Source organism: Equus przewalskii, chromosome 13, assembly GCF_037783145.1.
Source record: "Equus przewalskii isolate Varuska chromosome 13, EquPr2, whole genome shotgun sequence".
In the NCBI taxonomy this organism is placed as follows: domain Eukaryota; kingdom Metazoa; phylum Chordata; class Mammalia; order Perissodactyla; family Equidae; genus Equus; species Equus przewalskii.
The window spans coordinates 73,691,687-73,709,789 of record NC_091843.1 but is presented as its reverse complement, the minus strand read 5'-3'; the positions used below and the strand labels follow the sequence as shown (position 1 = coordinate 73,709,789).

At 36.0% G+C, this 18,103-nt stretch overlaps 1 protein-coding gene across 32 annotated transcripts in view; it reads right to left on the bottom strand.

Moving 5' to 3' along the window:
- The window catches only part of ARB2A (ARB2 cotranscriptional regulator A), a 382,974-nt gene that overhangs the window by 127,598 nt on the left and 237,273 nt on the right, over window positions 1–18,103 (bottom strand). For all 32 annotated transcript variants that reach the window (XM_070571447.1, XM_070571452.1, XM_070571445.1 and 29 more), the window contains one exon: window positions 2,685–2,801. In XM_070571447.1, the coding sequence (XP_070427548.1) occupies window positions 2,685–2,801 (117 nt within the window). The remainder of the gene's footprint in view (window positions 1–2,684; window positions 2,802–18,103) is intronic.

Sequence of the window (18,103 nt, the reverse complement as noted above, 5' to 3'; positions counted from 1 at the left end):
ACAAAGAAGTTTTACTAATTTGTAGTATAATAGGAATGACTAGGCAATTTGTACCACCATCCTACTTACAAATTTGAAAGCAATGTTTGGTGAAATAATGGAGCCAATCACTGAGAGGCCAAAAGACAGACAGGGACTAAAAAAGGAGAAAGAAGAGGGGATGGAGTTTCTTCCTGAATGTTGGGAAACACTGGGCTCATCTTGCCAAACCACACTGAATTCTCTACTAGGGGATCACACACTTACTGACAAGGGTACCTGGCATAGACTTCTATAGTCTCCCTTTCTGTTCTTGTTTTAGGGAAGAGCTTTGAGCAGGGATAATTTCAGAGCTCCATCAACAACGATCTAATAATTTTTATCTCCAGGATATTATAGTGTTTTCTATAATAACACATTTCATTTCTTTAGTAGTATCATTTGCTTTTCAAGGGGTTTTCTTCTTGGTTACCACCTTTGATTCTCACAATAGTTCATGATGTAGATGGAATAAGAATTATTATCTCTAATTCAAAATTATGAAATAGGCCCAGAAAGATGGAGTGGATTTCCCAAGACAATGAGTCTTAGGAGACAAAGTACCTGGTACATTACTGATTTACCTAGTGAGGGACTAAGCCAGAATCATTATCAGAACTCAGTTCTCCTAATTCCTTGTTCTGAACTGCTCCTCTTTTGTAAGTTATTTTCCATATGCAAATCATAAAGAAAAGAAGAATACAGCTCATGTATTTTATATTATTTGGGGGTGAGAAGGTAACAACAATAATAGCTATGATTTACTGAGATTCTTTAAAGTGCCAACAACTATGCTATTTCTGTACATATGTTATTTCCCAACCATGTTTGCAAGGTACATATTATATTTTATAGATGAGAAAATTGAATCTCAAAGAGATTAAATAATTTGCTCAAGACTACACAGCTAGGTAAGTGACTGAGTGTGGTTTGAATTTTGGTATGTCATAATAAAAAACTCTTCATGCTGCTTCATGCCTAAGGCATAATCGAGGGAATTGAAAGAACTATTCAAGAACTAGGTCATTTATAAAAATTTAAAAAATTTTATAAAAGCCATGCTTGCAAAGAAATTAATGACAGCTCTGATTAAATTAAGATGATTTCAACTACTGTCTATTTCAGTCAGATGAAAAAATGCACAGATTAATATGTTCTGAATTTGAAGGGGATACCTAATCGAGTCTTAGTTAGAAATACTTAAAGAAGTAAAGCTAAATAAATTTTGCTGTATTTGTCACCTGGAATGAGACATGAAGAACTCCCAATTGAAAAATGAGGAACAGGGCTGTTTCTAGTTTGGGACAAGTATTAAACTCCATATTGGTTTTGTGTGGGGGGAAAAGGTACTAACAGCTAATTTATTAACTCTCCTACTTATATAATGCTGGGAACTGTCCCTGCCCCCATTTGACAGACAAATAGCACAAAAAAAGTATAGGCATGAAATACACAAAATTTCTCTTAAAAAAGTTTAAGCCCTTGGAAAAGACAATTAGGGATGTAGATAACTTGTGGACAGAGAAACATGAAAAGCAATGTGGTCAGAAAAACACCTGGGTGTTAGAATAGATTAAAAACCTACCTTTATACATTTAATAGCATTATGAGGAATGGAATAAAAATATTTTGGACTTTTGGATGATGAAAGTACTTTTTCTAATGGACAATAACAACAGTCAAAACAGACTGGTGACATTATGTTAACACCCTATGGGATTATATGCCTAGTCCTTCTATTTATTCAACACTCTTTTTAAACATTAACTCTCTGGTCCTTACAGTGCAACACAAGGGCTGGAGAAGTTACCCACGATATCTGTGATGAGAGGTCAGCCAGATAAATGTCTGGGTATTCTATAAACAAAAACTGGGTGAAAGTCAGGAAGCTCAACAAGCTTATTGGTACAGATCTAAGTATATGATTTGACTAAACAATTGCTATAGTGTGGCTAATGTCAATTGCTTGTAACATCAGAAAGGTAAATATAAATAAAAAGATATTTCAGTTTTATATTGCAATAGGAATAAAAGAAATAATGGAGTGAAAGTTTTTAGAAAGATGGGAGCAAGTTCAATAAGTCCTTGTTAGTTTTCAGGTTCACCAGCCTTAGGAAGTGTGAAAAGAAACTTTCTTAGTCTGAGGCTGGACCATGACCAGCCCCTAGGTTTCTCCTAGCTCAAGAGTCTGGGAAACATCTTCAGCTTTTTACTTCTTCCCCTACCAGTAGTAGTGTGCCAATCCATTTAAGAGTGGAACATACTGACCACCTTTCAAGAAAAGGATGAGATGCAGTGTACTTTAAACTGCTTTCTTGTAATTAAGCAGCAGCAATGCTAAATAGCTGGTGGAAAAACTAAATATCAGGGAATAATGATCTCTTAACAGATTATGACCTTCTTCGGCCAGAGTTCCTACTATATATTGTATGCATACATATATTCTATAGAAAGCCAAAAAAAGGGAAAAGGGCTTTCAAAAAAGTATTTGTTCTTCAGAAGGGTTTTATATTATTATTTCAATCATATCTCATTTTTTCTATTCCCTCTAAATTTTCTGCCTCTAGAAAGTGAGTTTGGGGGTGGGAGGTGATATAAGTTGGTGGGGGCTCAAGATATAAAGGCTCACACTCATTCATCTCAGCATTGAAAAAATCCAGTCTCACCTCTCTCATCCATTCTCGAATCGTTTTGCCAGCTTCTTGATGCCACACATTGTGAACAGAATCTGTCAACGCCACAGCAGTTACCTTACTTTTTACATCTGCTTCTCGTTGAATCATCTGTTTTAAAAAAGGAAAATAAAACATTAGCTATAATTTTTTCCCTACTGGGTGCAGCCTGCTTAGTCATAGATAATAATAATATTATATTAAAAATGAAAAAGCAAGATGCGTTTCTTGTTCAAAGTTAGTCTTTTCTACCCTGAACACATGCCCTATTCTTGTCCAGAGATGTGAAAAGACCTAATATTTTGCTTTAAAAAGAGAATGCCACTTAAGTCTTACAACTATGCAGCTCTATTATTTTCCATGTGGTCTGACAATTCAAGGATTAAAGGGATCACAGGGGAAAAAAGGAGGAATCCCTGAAGGTTTCCTTTACGAGTTTCTTCCACCACTTCCTATTTCAGTGCTTCAGGGAAGTTAGCACCTGGGGTTCACTGCTAGCTGCTTGGAACTAACTTCTAATTTTCAGTAGACGGCACGTGAGTAAAGGAAGATATCTTGCTTTGACTTCTCCAGTTCAGTAGCCTGCTCTTCACCATCGCCTTGTAATTCCTCGCTGCTTTAAACGCCCACAAAGATCTTTCTCTTCAAAGCCTATCAATATCATTTCTCTTTCTAATTATTTCTTTATATCGACAAACTATTATACTTAAAGTCCGTCTATAGCGTGTCATTTCTATAAAATTAAATGGTTCTAAAATTTAAAAAAGAGCTGTTTGGTCTGAAGAAACTGAAGAATTCATCAGTGGTCTGCAAGATGAAGAAACTGAAAAATAACAGTTCTAAATCAAAATAATCACAAAAGGTTTTAATCTACTAACACTAGTGACCCTAATTTGACACAACAGATGTAACAAAACTTAATAAAAAGTTACTTAAAATATACTAAGTAGTAGTCTTGAATTTCATAGCCATGCCCTTACTATTTCTTTGCATCAACTGTCTTTTCTCTCTCTAAAAAAGAGCAATTTCTCTATCATTTGCAATTAATTTCTATGAATTGTCTACCAAAAATATATTACCGCATTTTAAAAAAAGAGAGGATTCTGAATGGTGATGAAAGCTCCTACAGTGAACACTATAAGCCACGCTTCTGATACCAAATGATGCCTGTTGGCATTCTGAAGCAAAGATGTGTCGCTCTCTTTTAAATTGCTTTAAATCCGGCATATGCACATCCCCTTCCACTGAGTGCTACCTAATGGGGATCTAACTCACCGTTAATGCTGCCTCAGCAGATTTCCACACCTTAAAGCTTTGCGCTCTGTGTTTTCTGCTTATACAACTTGGAAATCTTAAAATAAATGTTGGTTCTCAAAGTCACAATATTACTACAAAAATTCACCATGCAATACCAATTAATATTTTTAAAAGCATAAGATAATACTCAAATTCAATACTTAACATTCATTGTTAAGTAGTTTGCTACCTTCTACATTTTATTTTAAAAATAGATTCTCATTGGAGCACGCTGGCACTAGAATATAAAAATTTAAACCGACATTAGATAATAAAACCCCAAATTCCACAATAGTGAAGCCACCTGGCCCATGAAGAACTTGGATGTCCTTATTCTCATTTTCTAGACGAACACTTTTAGAGATCTGGAGCGATTGCTGCTGAAGTTACAAAATAAGAACACGCTCTTCTGGTATTCTAAGAATGTCTGCATTTTAAAATATTTGTCCTGGATTTTGTTGCGGTTGTTGTTAACATACGCTGACTTATTTAAGATGGCGGTGTGTGAAGACACTAAATATTGTAGACTGTTTGTGAAAGGATACAAAATTAAGAGTTGAATAGGCTGAATATTTAGAGCAAGAGTAGAAAATCGAGGGATTAAAATTCTACAAACCTGGAAAAATATACAGTTGTTACATGGAGTACCAGAGGAAAAAAAGCTTTGGTTTGTTTGTCCATCTGGCTAATATTTCACACAATGGAAGTAATGACATGCGACTTTTCTTCACATCACATCAAATCACATTATAATCTAGCACGATTCCCCCCCCACACTGTTATAGTCCTCTAGTTTAAAAATCACCTTCACGTTATAGTATCAGACGTATAGAAGGGTCAAATTCAGAGGATCTCAATGAAGAGCTGCTTACAAATTAACCCAGTAACAAAGAATTTCAAATACTTGACTGTTTAGGATTAGTAGAATTGTAAGTTGGTGAAAATCTTAACAGCTTAGTTTTTCAGACTAATTACCTCTGTTTCAGTCTTGGTGCAACCCAATCTGGTAGCACTGGAACTACATGCAACTGCCATTTCTGTCCAAAGCCTCTGCTTCTTGCATTTGTTAGCCTGGTTCATAGCCTCTCTTCCCTCCCTTACTGCCTCCACTGGGAATGAGCACTGATGAAAAATGCTGGAGAACGGCAATGGTGGGGGTGGACTGAACACAGGAATCAGGACTGTTTAAGAGACAGACCTTAGATGGAATATAGCTAAAGCAAGGATGGGTAGAAGTGCAGCTGGGCAGGAACACAATTTCTATAATAGTCTATAATATAAGACCACAATAGTCTGGAAAACCCAGAAATCTGAAAGGGAAGAAGCCATATCATCCAAGTTTTACTATATGTCAATCTAAGGTGGAGATGTGGTTTTTATTAGGCTCCATGGATATGAACACCTTTGAAATGCCATGCAAAATTCTGTATATGATATGAATATTTTTCTGGAAGAGGATCTTTAGCTTTTACTAGATTCTTAAAGGGATTTTAGTCTCTAAAAAGGGTGAGCCCCTCTGATCTCAATGTCTCCATGTATACTTGAATGAACTATGAAGTACCTGCTAAGTGATCCCTTCAAACAATTACATTTAAGATCAATTTAACACCTACACCAATTTTTCAAAAAGAAAGGATGGCATTCCATTTTTGTTATAATGTCTTCATTTGGATAAAAGTGAAAAGTAAATTTGATGCCCCAGACATCAACATCTTAAAGTTCCATGGTTTAATAGGTTATGTTTGGTAAAGTTACAATTAAAATACTGTTTGTTTGTATTTGTCTGTAAACAATATTTATTTTTATCTGAATAGCACTTCACAAATTTCAAAATGAATACATATTCATTCTCATTTTATTCTGAAATAATACTGAAATGTAGGCAAAACATGTATCATTTTTCCCATTTGTGGAGGAGGAAACTGAGGCCAAGAAACTGGTTAATGGCTACACAGATAAAAAGTGACAGGACTCTGACTTGAATGTGACTTTAAGTTCTGTGTTCTTTCATTTGTATCACATGAGGTCTATTTCTCAGTAATATACCATAATACTCTTACATAAATAAACTCATTTGATTAATTCCTTTTTCACATATACAGTATTTCACTGACTTAGACATTTTTAAAAAATGATAACCAAAAAAAAAAGAGAGAGAGATCCAAATCCAGATCAGTAAGGAATGCTGAAATCCTAAAAATCATGCTGAGACAGAAATTAGCCATGAGCAAAAACAGGCTATCGATAGTATTTAAAAATTATTATTACAGTTCTAAAATAAATGATGTCTTGGATAAGAGGGAAATCAGATATTTCTACAAATCATATTGATAATTTGAGAATTAATACAAAATATTTGATGCTGTCACCTGATTTTTTGTTTCCCCTTCTTAATTCTATCCAGGTATCTATTCATACTCCTCCCACCTTAAATTAATCACAATTAATCTGTTCTTTCCTTTACAGTATTGCATGTTCCCAGTCTGACAAAAGCTTAACTAAGCCAATAAATATCACGTACTTTGAACAGATTAAAACATACCATCTGTATGCTGGCTCATCTTACTATTATTAAAATTTTTGATGAGGTTGAAATTGAGAGGGAAAAAAAACCCCCTTCCATTATTTCTTTTTTCTTCCAGAGTAAGAGTAAGATTTTTAAACATGAAGTAACTGTAACAAGATAGGAGAGCTTATCAGAGTGTAAAAGTATTTGGTGGGATGTAGACCAGAGGCCCAGAGGGGTGGCATGGGAGGACCAGGGTCAGCAGCAGTTACCTTTGCTCCCCTCTATGTGCACTCCAGCTCTTCCACAGAGCTGCTCCATCTCTCCCCAGAAACCACGTAGACCTTTTCTGTCTACCTAACTTATCTCACCATGCTTTCTCCAAGGCCCTCAAATAACGTACCTGCCTGTGATCTTCACAAGTACCTGGACAAATCTAAACACTGATGTTACCCTAAAAGTTCCTTAATTCCCTTTTTGTACTTACCAGCTGTTGTAACTTTTCCTTAGGTTTCATTTCTTCCAGAGCTACTTTTAGCAAAGGAAAACACAAAGACTCTTTTACCTCCACTCAACTAAATTAAAAAGTTGCTGTCCATTTGTCTTAGCTTAGAAGATAGGCTTTTGAAGGCAGGGAGACATCGATGTTCCAGGGGTGCTCTGCCATCAAGTCTTTGGGTGTAGTTTCCTATCTCTAGTCCAGGGCCCTGGGGTTTGGAAATTATGAACCCAACCCAATACTAGATTCAATACTCCCAATCAAAAGAAGAAGTGAACTCTGAACTAGGTTGTCTTCACCCTAATCTAAAAGAAGAAATGGATAATTTCATTTTCTGATATTTGTGGAACAGCAGTCATGGCACTCAGAATAAATTTGTCTTATATTTTAAAGTCCAAGAGGACCTCCTGAAACAGGCCTGTGTGGGTTGGGGGTAGGGATGTATATATGTAGATGCAGGCCATATCTATATTTGCATATATGATGTGTTTTACACATGCATTTGAGGGAAATGTTTTAAAGTCTTTCATCAGCAAAAGCCATTACCTTCTTTTTAAATCCTGACATGTGTTACACATATGCACTGTGAGGGTTACAGCCTGTGAATCACTTGTACAGGAAAGAATACTCTGAAAGAAAATCAAACGACCCACGTTTCCTTCAGATTAGGATCTGACACTACCGCACGTTTATAAATCTGAGGATCATTACTACTGTATGAGCATGAATGAATCATCACTCTCCTTAATAGCACGGCTGAGGTTTGAGATGTCTTTTTAAAAATATATATGTATATAAATAGATTAGCTCCCTCTAGAGCTCCTTGAGTTAAGATTTCAGATTAAGTTGTTTCAAAGGTTTGAAGTACGAAAAGCTGGTACCTTTTCACATTTTCAGCATGAAGATTACAATTACACTCGGTGCTTCTACTTGAGCGTAGTTTTCATGTGGTTTGATAAGCTATGGTATTTCACCACAGATGTCTCCCATCACTTTACATTTCTACCTGTATATCCCCTGGCATATGGCATACTGCCCTGCACGCTATCAGGCCCACCAGGTTAAAAATGTGCCCTGGACCAAGATGACTAATCAGCCGACACTGGGCTTGACAGTCCTTTCCGTTAATGTCTGTTAATGTCTTCCTGAAGATTCTTTTATACAAGTTGATCCCAATAGCACAATAGCATGTTACTCACAGAACAAATATCATCTTTGCTGCAACATTAAAACCTTGGTTCTGTCACCCAAGGCTCTTGAAGCACCTCTAGTGATTACAATGAAATACACACACTTCAGCAGATGAAACATGAAGGCCAAACTGCCCAGCAGGAAATCCAGACAAGTATGACACTCAGCTCTCACATGCTACTCACAGTTCACACTTCTCATCTGCATTCCCTACTATTTTTTTTTTGAAAGTAGAAGCTTTCAAGTAAGTAGTCTTTGTAAGGAGTGTGGCGGTTGGGTTCAAGGACTTTGGAGTCCGATTCCCCGGGTTCAAATCTCTATCCTGCCACTTCTGGTAACGATACCTTGAGTGAATTATTTCAACTTTTTCTGTGTCTCAAGTTCATCACGGGTAAGAGGGAGAGGATAAATACTCCTAAGTCATAGAGTTATTGTGAGATGAAATGAACTAAATATAAAGCAACAACAGAGAACCTGGCACACAGTAAATCGTAATAATAGACGATCCCACAAAACCACACAATGCAAACTACTGCCTTTGTGTAAACTAGTGTATTCTCCTTTCTCAACGGAGCAGGTAAGAGAAGCTTAGCCTAGAATGCATTTAATGACAAATACTACTTTTTAAAAAGTGATAGATACCTAAAAGAAAAAAAATTATGAAGGGCTACTTTTTCTTTAGAGTATGTGGTTCAATAATTCTAAAACCACCAAACCAGACAGTAGGAAGAGCTGATTATTATGTCTGTTTAAAATCCTGTAATCAGAATACTAAATCAGTAATAGCACCAGGCACTTGAAAATTAAAGTAGAACTGTTGAAGCCATACTATGGCAGCTCCACTTTCCTGCCACCAGTGAACTCTTTCAGAATTACTTGGGCCAGCAAAAAGCACAGAGCCTTGGCTTAGCAATGCCAAGCTAGCAGAAAGAGAGTCCCTTTTCTACATAGAGTGGCTATATTTTTAAAAAGATAATCACAGAGATAGGAAGTATGTCCAAAGGAAGGCAGTATAGTGTTGTAGTTAAAAGCATGCATAGGCTTTGGAATTAGATGTCCTTAAATTTTTATTTTTGGTTAACCATTATAAGAATATAAAAATGGGAATAATAGTAGTAGTCACCTCATAGGGTTGCTGAAGGGTATGAGATAAGGCACGTAGGCGATCAATACTGTCAGCTATTATTATTATTACTTTGACATGCATTTCTAATTTCTAAAATGTATCCTTCCTTTTAGATATGGTATCTATGTACTCTCCAGTGACATCAACATTTGCACTGATAGGGTAGCAGTCATGAAGTGTCATACAACTACTATACCCACTCCCACCACCACCTCCTTGATTATGTAAAGTGATTTGGGCTTGCTCAAATGTTTTCAAAGGAAATAATTAGGTATAAATAGGATAATCGTACATTCCAGTTAGCCCAAGGCAGTCCTGGTTTACGTCTATTGACCTGGCATAATTATTAATAGTGTTCCCTTACACTGTTAAAAGTGTTCTGGTTTGAATGGTAAATTATATGGTTACTGTATGTATAACACAGAAGTTAAATGTTACTCTAGCAAAGGGGTAAATCTTATAGTTTCATTGTGCTCAATGCTTAGCATTTTAAGCATAAACTCAAAACCTATATAGTTGCCACTATAAAAATAACCATGTAGGAAAACATGCAAGAAATATGTCCAAAGGTTCCTAAGTTCAAAACTTAAGGGCAAGCCTTAGTGCTGTGCTGAGCCCCTCACAGATGGACATGCAGCCTCACACCCTGGGTAGGTAAACATGGCCAGCTGGAGCTCCACTCTAGCAACAGGATAAGACAACATTCTCTCTTCCTGTGCTTTGAAGCCTTAGCCTCAATTCCTACAACCTTTGTCTAATTTCAGGAAGGAAAAGGCTCTCCACAGGCAAGAACCCCAAGGGATGGGGTATGTAAACTGAAACTTCTTGGGTCACGTGCATTTATGAAGATAAGTCTCCAGCCACCAGTTAGGGAATGGCAAGTTATGATTTATTATTGCAGGCGGCCAGAAGAGAGCAGTAATAACTTCCTTTTCCTTTCCTGCCTAGACCATGCTGCCACGTGCAGGCTCCTTCAACAACAAAAAAACATGTGTAAGGTAGGTTTGAAAGGAAAAAAAAAGAAAAAAACCCAAATATTAAGTGATTGACAATTGGGCGTTGGGAAAGACTGGTGCTTTACAAAAACAAATGATGTGAGAAAAAAGGCAACAGTTTGAAAAACTTATTCTACCAATCAAGAAAATAGCAAGTTAAATGCACAGAAGAAAATAAAAGAGGTCACATATTAAGAAAACAGTGTAAGGGTTCATCAAGGTAACTTGTTTGATTAAAATGTTTTATCATGTAATGTTATAAGAGTAGGCAAGACATTATCAAACACAGATTTGAAAATTACAATGGATATACTTGAAGTGGATATATTATAAAAGTATAAGTAAGGACTTAATATTGCCAGTCCAAAAAACTAAGACATGCTTAGCAAAGGAGATGGTGAAATGGTGATAATACATAATCTTAGATGGAAAAATGAGAAAACTTATTAAAACTTTATAAATGTAATATATACCCAGAAATGTTTCCAATGCAAGTCAGTAGCAAGCATGTGCACAATACTCAGTTTAAAAATCACTTATGAGCCTTTATTAATTGGTATATACACTTTGGTGCATACATATATAGAGAGAGAGAATTTGTAAATCATTTAATGGTTTAAAAACTTGTGGCAAAGATTTCATTAGGTTCAGCAGGGGTAGGCATACACAGTCAGCTGGGAGAGTGTTAATATATAGCTGTGTCTCTTAATGACAGGGATGTTATTCTGAGAAATGCATTGTTAGGCAATTTCATCATTGTGCAAACGTCACAGAGTGTACTTACACAAACCTAGATGGTATAGGCTACTATACACCTAGGTTATATGATACTAATCTTATGGGACCACCACCGTATATGAGGCCCGTTGTTGACTGAAATATTGTTTTATGTTGTATGACTGTACTTATGTTTTAAAGCATACAATTTTCTTTTGGTCTGGGAAAAAGAAGGCTAAAGGGACAAGATTTACTGCCACAAAGATATATAGCAGACAACCAGAGTATAGGAGATTATGTTGTTTAACAGAATTCTCTTAAAAGCCTTTATATTAGGTGTGAAGTGACAGATATGTTGATTGGCTTGGCTGTGGTGAGTAATTCACAATGCATACAGATATCGGGGTCATCAGGCTGTACACCTTAAATACACACAATTTTCAGTTGTCAATTATACCTCACTAAAGCTGGGGAAAAAAACCTTTACACTGAATTGCCACATAGACGTTTGGTGTATTTGAGATTTGACTATAGCTTTCAAAATTATTCTTTACATTTAAAAATATTTTTATTAAAAATTCTGGTTCCAATTACCTGTATTGTTTTCAATATATTTTAAAGACTGTATACCCTGTTACCTGGCATAAACAGGGAAAGCAATATTCTAATTTATCAACTGTTCTAGGTAATACATCATTACCATAGAGTTGAGGAAGATGTGGTTTCTGATCTTCAGGAAGAACTTAAAATTTAGGAACAAAGGCAGGTTCAGATAAGTTCTATAGAGACCATTAATATTCTGCGTATTATAAATAGATTATCTCATTAGACAGAACAATTTCTTTTTCAGTAGACTCGTAGTTGAGGGATTGTGTACCTGTTTTATAGATGAGGAAATTGGTGCTTAGAGAAAGTAAATGATTTGCCCCTATTCACATAGCTGTAAGTGGCAGAGCTTGATCTTTTAACTCCAAATCCCATGTCTTGACACCATGGCTATCTGTATGTAATACCCTACATTTCCCCTTCTAAAATACTTATTATACTGGTAATGATTTGTTCACTGTCTCTCTTCCCCACTGAAATGTAGGTTCCAGGAGGGGAGGATCATATTTGTCAGCTCAACTCCAAATCCTCATTCCCTGCACAATGACTGGCACGTAATAGATGCTTAAAAATTATTTGTGGAATGAATGGAGGTGCTATTTACAGGAATGGAATAGATCAGGGAAAGTGATGGTTAGGAAGTTAAAAGGATGTCTTGTTTGGTGTATTTAGAAACAGACCGTATTGTAGGTTGGGTTCCCCAGGAAATAGACTCTGAGATGGAATTTAGCGGGATGTTTACAAAGGAGTGCCCCTAGGATCAACATCTAAGGAAGGGATGGGAACAAAGCAGGAATGGGCAGAGAGAGGTCAAGATGAGATACAGGTCCAACTACAGGCTTGCACAATCCCAGGGGAGCTCTGGACCGGGAATGACCCTTCAGAGTCATCCCAAGTTGGGCCCAGACGGCTTGGCTCTTAATCTCCCACACTGTTCTGTCTTAAATATGGGCCCCACAGCAGCCAAGGCAATCCCTGAAGGGGCTGATACATGGAGGCTGTCTGCTGAAAGCACTCCCAAGAGGTGGAGCAACAAGTCTTCTACTGAAGGAGCAATTGGACTATGTACCATAACATCCACCAAGGGCCACAACTGAAAGTAAGCGTTAACCTACTGTTGATTCAAATCTAAATCATCGTTCCAATCTGCCTGGCACTCTATTGTCGTATTTGTGTACTCAAGATTGCATTATGATTTAACTCACTAATATCTATCAGATCAAGTAAATTTATCTTAGACTTTAGGTCTCTCACAATCTAACGCCATATTATCTATCCCATCAAATTTTGAGTTATCCCTCAACTAAGGATTATAAAGGGAAAAACACAAAGTTAAAAGATGAACAAGCACTGACTATTGAAAAGCATAAAGAAATAAAAATCACAAATTTCAAAAATTGTCCAATAAATCCACCGGTAAATGATTTGATTTCCTAAATTTCAAATGAAATGTCTATGTCAGATAAAGTAAGGTATACTTGTGATTTCAAACCTGAATACACCAGAGTACAAAATAACTCCAAACCTCCAATAAAGTATGCAGTTATCACTACTTTATGTCTGGTGGTGTTGGCCGTGGAAAAGGAAGGGTGGGCATGCACAGAGAGGTTTCACTGTAAAAGTAGCTATGTTAGCTTTTCAAATCTCAGCCTTTACTCCCGATGATATAAAAGAAATAAACACTATGCCATATAAATTTTGGGACTAAAGACATTTGAGATTTTGATTCTTTTCCAGATCTTAGTTATTCTATGTCCTCAGATGTTTCTTTTTGCCTTTAGAAATTCAGGGTAACCTTTATTTGATCATATTTCTCAGGCTCAGGTTTATGCAGAAATGGTGTAGCACTGATCTAATATGCATATATTGGAGGGAGGTCTCACTTTTAGATTCGGATTTGGGCATTGACCCATAGATACAGTAAAGCAAGACCACCTAAATGTTCTTCAAACAGGATGCATTAATCAATTGTGGGTTATCAGACTTGCCAAACATTAGGGAGAGGTTGACACACATTTTTAATGGGAAAGTGACATCATTATACTAAGTACAAGTCACAGGCTTCCCACATTGTTTGAAAATATTTGAACAAGGATCTCCAGATGGCTTTTTTACCTAGGAACTTATGCTAAATACCAGGAGCTGTGTGCCTGCTGAAACGTTCAAGTGAATACTGTTGCTGGAAGAAATTTCCATTCAGCTAATTACTTATAAGGGCTATTTAAATGCACATTCTACTGACCAACAAATGTAGGACAATCCTTTAAGCTGGGATTTTAAAATAGGATTCTGATTATATGTTGGAGTCATTTTTCTTACAAAAGCATGACTCACATTTTTGAAATGATAATGAAAGTCTGTAGGAGTAAATGGTTTGAAATATGTTCATTTGAGATAGGACTTTTTAGGATTGTATTTACTGCACAAAACCATACAAACATTAGGTGGAAGAAAAGATCGGGTTGGAACGAAAGTAGCTATTGAGCTCTATGTATACGGCCGTATCTTCATTTCACAGATGGAGAACATGTACATATACTATGTGCAGTAAAAGAGCACTTCTGAGTTCATACACTAGTGAACCATAAACAACAGTCACTAGATACTAAGTGTCCTCTATCAATATGTACTGTAATGGAAAACGCTGGAGTAGCACTTCAGATCACTAACAGGAAGAGGAGAACCCTGAAACCTATCATTTAGACATCTGATGACAGCTCTGATGCAAGATGGCATTGAAAAATTTACACTGAGGAAGGGTTTATGTGTGAGTGAAGGAGAATTATTCTCTAGGCTATTTTTAAAAACTCCATTTTCCTTCATGTGTCTGTTCATTAGCACTTCTTTGTGGGATATTCCACTGGTTGAGTCAATGATTTAGGGTCTATATTCCACTATCATTAAATATTGCCTCAGTTTCATGAGTATGAAATAATTCAAACAGCAAGAATCTAAAATAAATATACTTAGCACAGTACAGGATGTTTAATAAGCATCAGTATTTATTATGGTAGCAAGCAGAATTTTTGTTACATCACACCTTTTGTTAAGTAGCCAATTTAGCCAATATGAAATCCTATAAAATGGCAAAGATATAAAGAAGAGTCAGTAGTTCACTAATTTAGAAAGTCAATTATATGTCACTGTTTCATATCAGGTTAATTACTTCATTTACATTTTTGGAATTTTAAAGTAGTGCATGAAAGGTGACAGATTGACAGCACTGCAGACTGAAATTATTACACTATTTTCCTGAGTGTTAATAATATAAAAGGCAATATACAAAACAGAATCACACATAGATTTTATCTAATGAGATTATAAGTGAAATAGACATGGTGCAGAAATCGGAGTACAAGAGAGATGCTTTCAGAAAACCTTTACTGAAGAGGTAAGGTGAAAAGGAAGTGATAAATTGGTACATAGCTTTTGTGTTGTTCTTCTAGGCATATATGTATGAAAGAATGGAGGTCAAATATCAACAAAACATCAATGTGTCTGAAGGGAGGAGAGTGAATGACATTCAAGAGAAGTTGTAAGAAGAAATCTTGAGTGAAAAAGAAATGAAGTGACTCCTTGTGGGGAACGTTATAATCAGGAATGTAATAAGAGGGAGGAAAAGGAGATACTACCACAGGCATAGCACAGAAAAAGGCAATGCAGAGGAATGAGGAACGAATGCTGAATTTCCATAGTTCTGATCCTAACCCACTTTCACAAGAACTCAACCTGCCACTCCTTACTGTGGGTGTCAAGATGAAATCTACCATACTACTTTCTGTCACTAAGTTGTCAGGGAAAGCAAAGCTTCCCTAAGTCTGTCTCTTCCCACACAACCACCAGCACGTACTATGACATATTAGTCTCTTTCTTCCTCAAACAGAAAGGACAATAAACTCATTGCTGAATTTCCCAGTACTTGAATTAAATGTTTCTAGAAATTAATTTGATTTCTATGCCACTTTTTGTTGTCTGAGGGAGTGGCTGAGTTAGATCCTAATGCCTTAAAACTTACATTCTAATAGTCATGAATGCAATGTAATTATATCTCCTATGGCCTTTTATAGAAAAGAATGAATTTCTAAGTAGCATCATGGTTTAGTGAAACCAGGTTAAATATTAACTAATACTGACATGGCTCTACCTATAACATAGAAGAAAAGAATGAAGTTGTTAGGGATATTAGAAATTATCTACTCCAATTCCTTTTTGTACAGATGAGAAAACAGGTGAAATGACCTGGCTGTCACCTTCAGTTTTAACAGACATGGGATAACCCCAGGTGTAACTCCAGGTTTTTACTCTATACTCCTGTGTCCTACCTAAGAGCGCGTGTGCCATTAGTTCCTTGATGATGTGTCCTATGCTTTGCTTCCTTGTAATACCATTGGCTTCAAAGTGACATACTACTATGCAAGTTTTGGGGTTGAGAGGCCACCAAGGTGGTTTGTACACATAAATTCCTTTAATTCTGTGGACTAAATGGCTGTTGTTTTGTTCTTTTTCTGATCAATTTGGCAGGTAGAATCAGTCAAACTGGTTTCTTCATGTAGACACTGCCTTACTATGGAAATGAATGTGGAAACATTCATCTTCGTCAGAAATTATGTCAAATTATTCAAATTTATTGGTGAATTACAGCAAACATCCCAGCTGATGAACATCTCAGTCATATGGTTTTTAGAGAACACTTATGGTTCTGAAAAGATAATATTACAATAAGCTTTCCCATTCTGAAGCAAAGATGTTTGGAGAGAAGATGGGGTCTGTTATTCAAGATAATTTATTTCAATCATAAGAAGTTCCAAAGATGTCCAGCACTGTAAGTATTCAAACGTATTCCTTCAGACAGTGTTGCTATTGTTTTCCCTTCTCCTTGTTCTGATCTTCTTTCAAGACTTTTAGGAAGCTGTCTCTAAGACTCCTTCTGTCAGTTTCCATCTTTTGCAAAGACACACTGTGGCCTTCACTTTCACACTGCTTCTCTGGCTTGAGGTAATAAACGATTAGCTACAGCGCAGTGGTGTGATGTTCATGTTATTCTTTGCTGTACTACACCCCGCCAATGTCTCAAAAATTAATGCAAGTATATCAGGATCTGAAATTAACTTTTTATAGCCAAAAGCAACGTCCTGCTAGGAGGAGAAAAACCTATTATAAATGGGCCGGCATCTGATTGCTTGTAGACGGTGAGTCCCAGGAAAATAACATTTGAAATTATAAAATGTTGAATATAACAAAAGCTGCCCCATATTGATTAATCAGTGTTTTGTTTATGAATTGATAAGGTCTAACTAGGTGGTACCTATTCTTAGTAAGTGACAGATCTATTACTAAAGATCAGGGATGAACCTAAATTAGCTAATGCTCTTATGATGTTATGCAGAAATAAATTAGAAAAAGAAAAATACCTGTACGAAATATAACAGACAACATTTCCCTCTGAACCATGTACTAACCTGGAAAGTTTTTTCTCTAAGAAACTGTATAAAACTAGTCACGCTTAATATATTTAAATGTATATGTTATTCGATAAACTATCTAGAAATCACTTTGGAAAATTAGAACAGAAAACAATCAACCTAGGAAAAGGCACATATCCATTTCTCTTTGAAAGATATTTAACAGTTTCTCATTAAAATACCCACTCAGTGGAAATCACTTTGGGGTGCCACAAAGCAAAGGTATTTTACAAATTTTACTTAAAACTGCCCATGCGTTTATACTCAGATATTTTACTGGTGTTCAGACCAAGCTTCACTATACTAGTAGTATTTTTTTCTCTGTTTTTGGTCAGGATGTAAAACACATGCCAAGAAAACTTTAAAATCCCTAAAAATGCTTTGTTCTAATTACTCATGTTAAAAATCAATCTCTTTAGCTAATAAAAACAGGGCATGATTTAACTGCGTATTTTCATACATATAACATATGGCTACAATTCTAGAGGAGAAGAATATGAAATTTTACCAGCTCTCTCATGGATCTGATTAATTAGGAGAACAGGGAAAAATAGTTTTCTATAGAAAAGTAGTTTCTATAGGCTACTGATTGCTTTCCACCTTTTGGGGAGGGCAGGAGCGGGGTGAGAGAGTTATATTTTAAAAATAACACAGCAAACTCATTAATGTCCTTAGAGATTACAGGTAGTCTCTTAGTTTGAAACCTGAGTATTTAGGTCTGGTGTGGACATTAAGATTCTAAAAAAATGAATAGAACAAATCTTTATATTTTTAAGAAAATCAAACTATAATTGCCAATTGAAAAAGTTTAGTTAATTATGTTGTCACTTTCTTATCAGCTAGTATCCACAGCCTTAATCTGTAAATATATTATGAATGATAGCATATCCATTTTTCTCTACTCTTTCTTTAGTGATCAGCTGAAATAGCAGATTAAGTACAGTCTTTAAAACAGTTTAGAAGAACTGCAGGTCACTTTTGAACTAAGTGCATGCTTAAAAACTACAAATAGGAT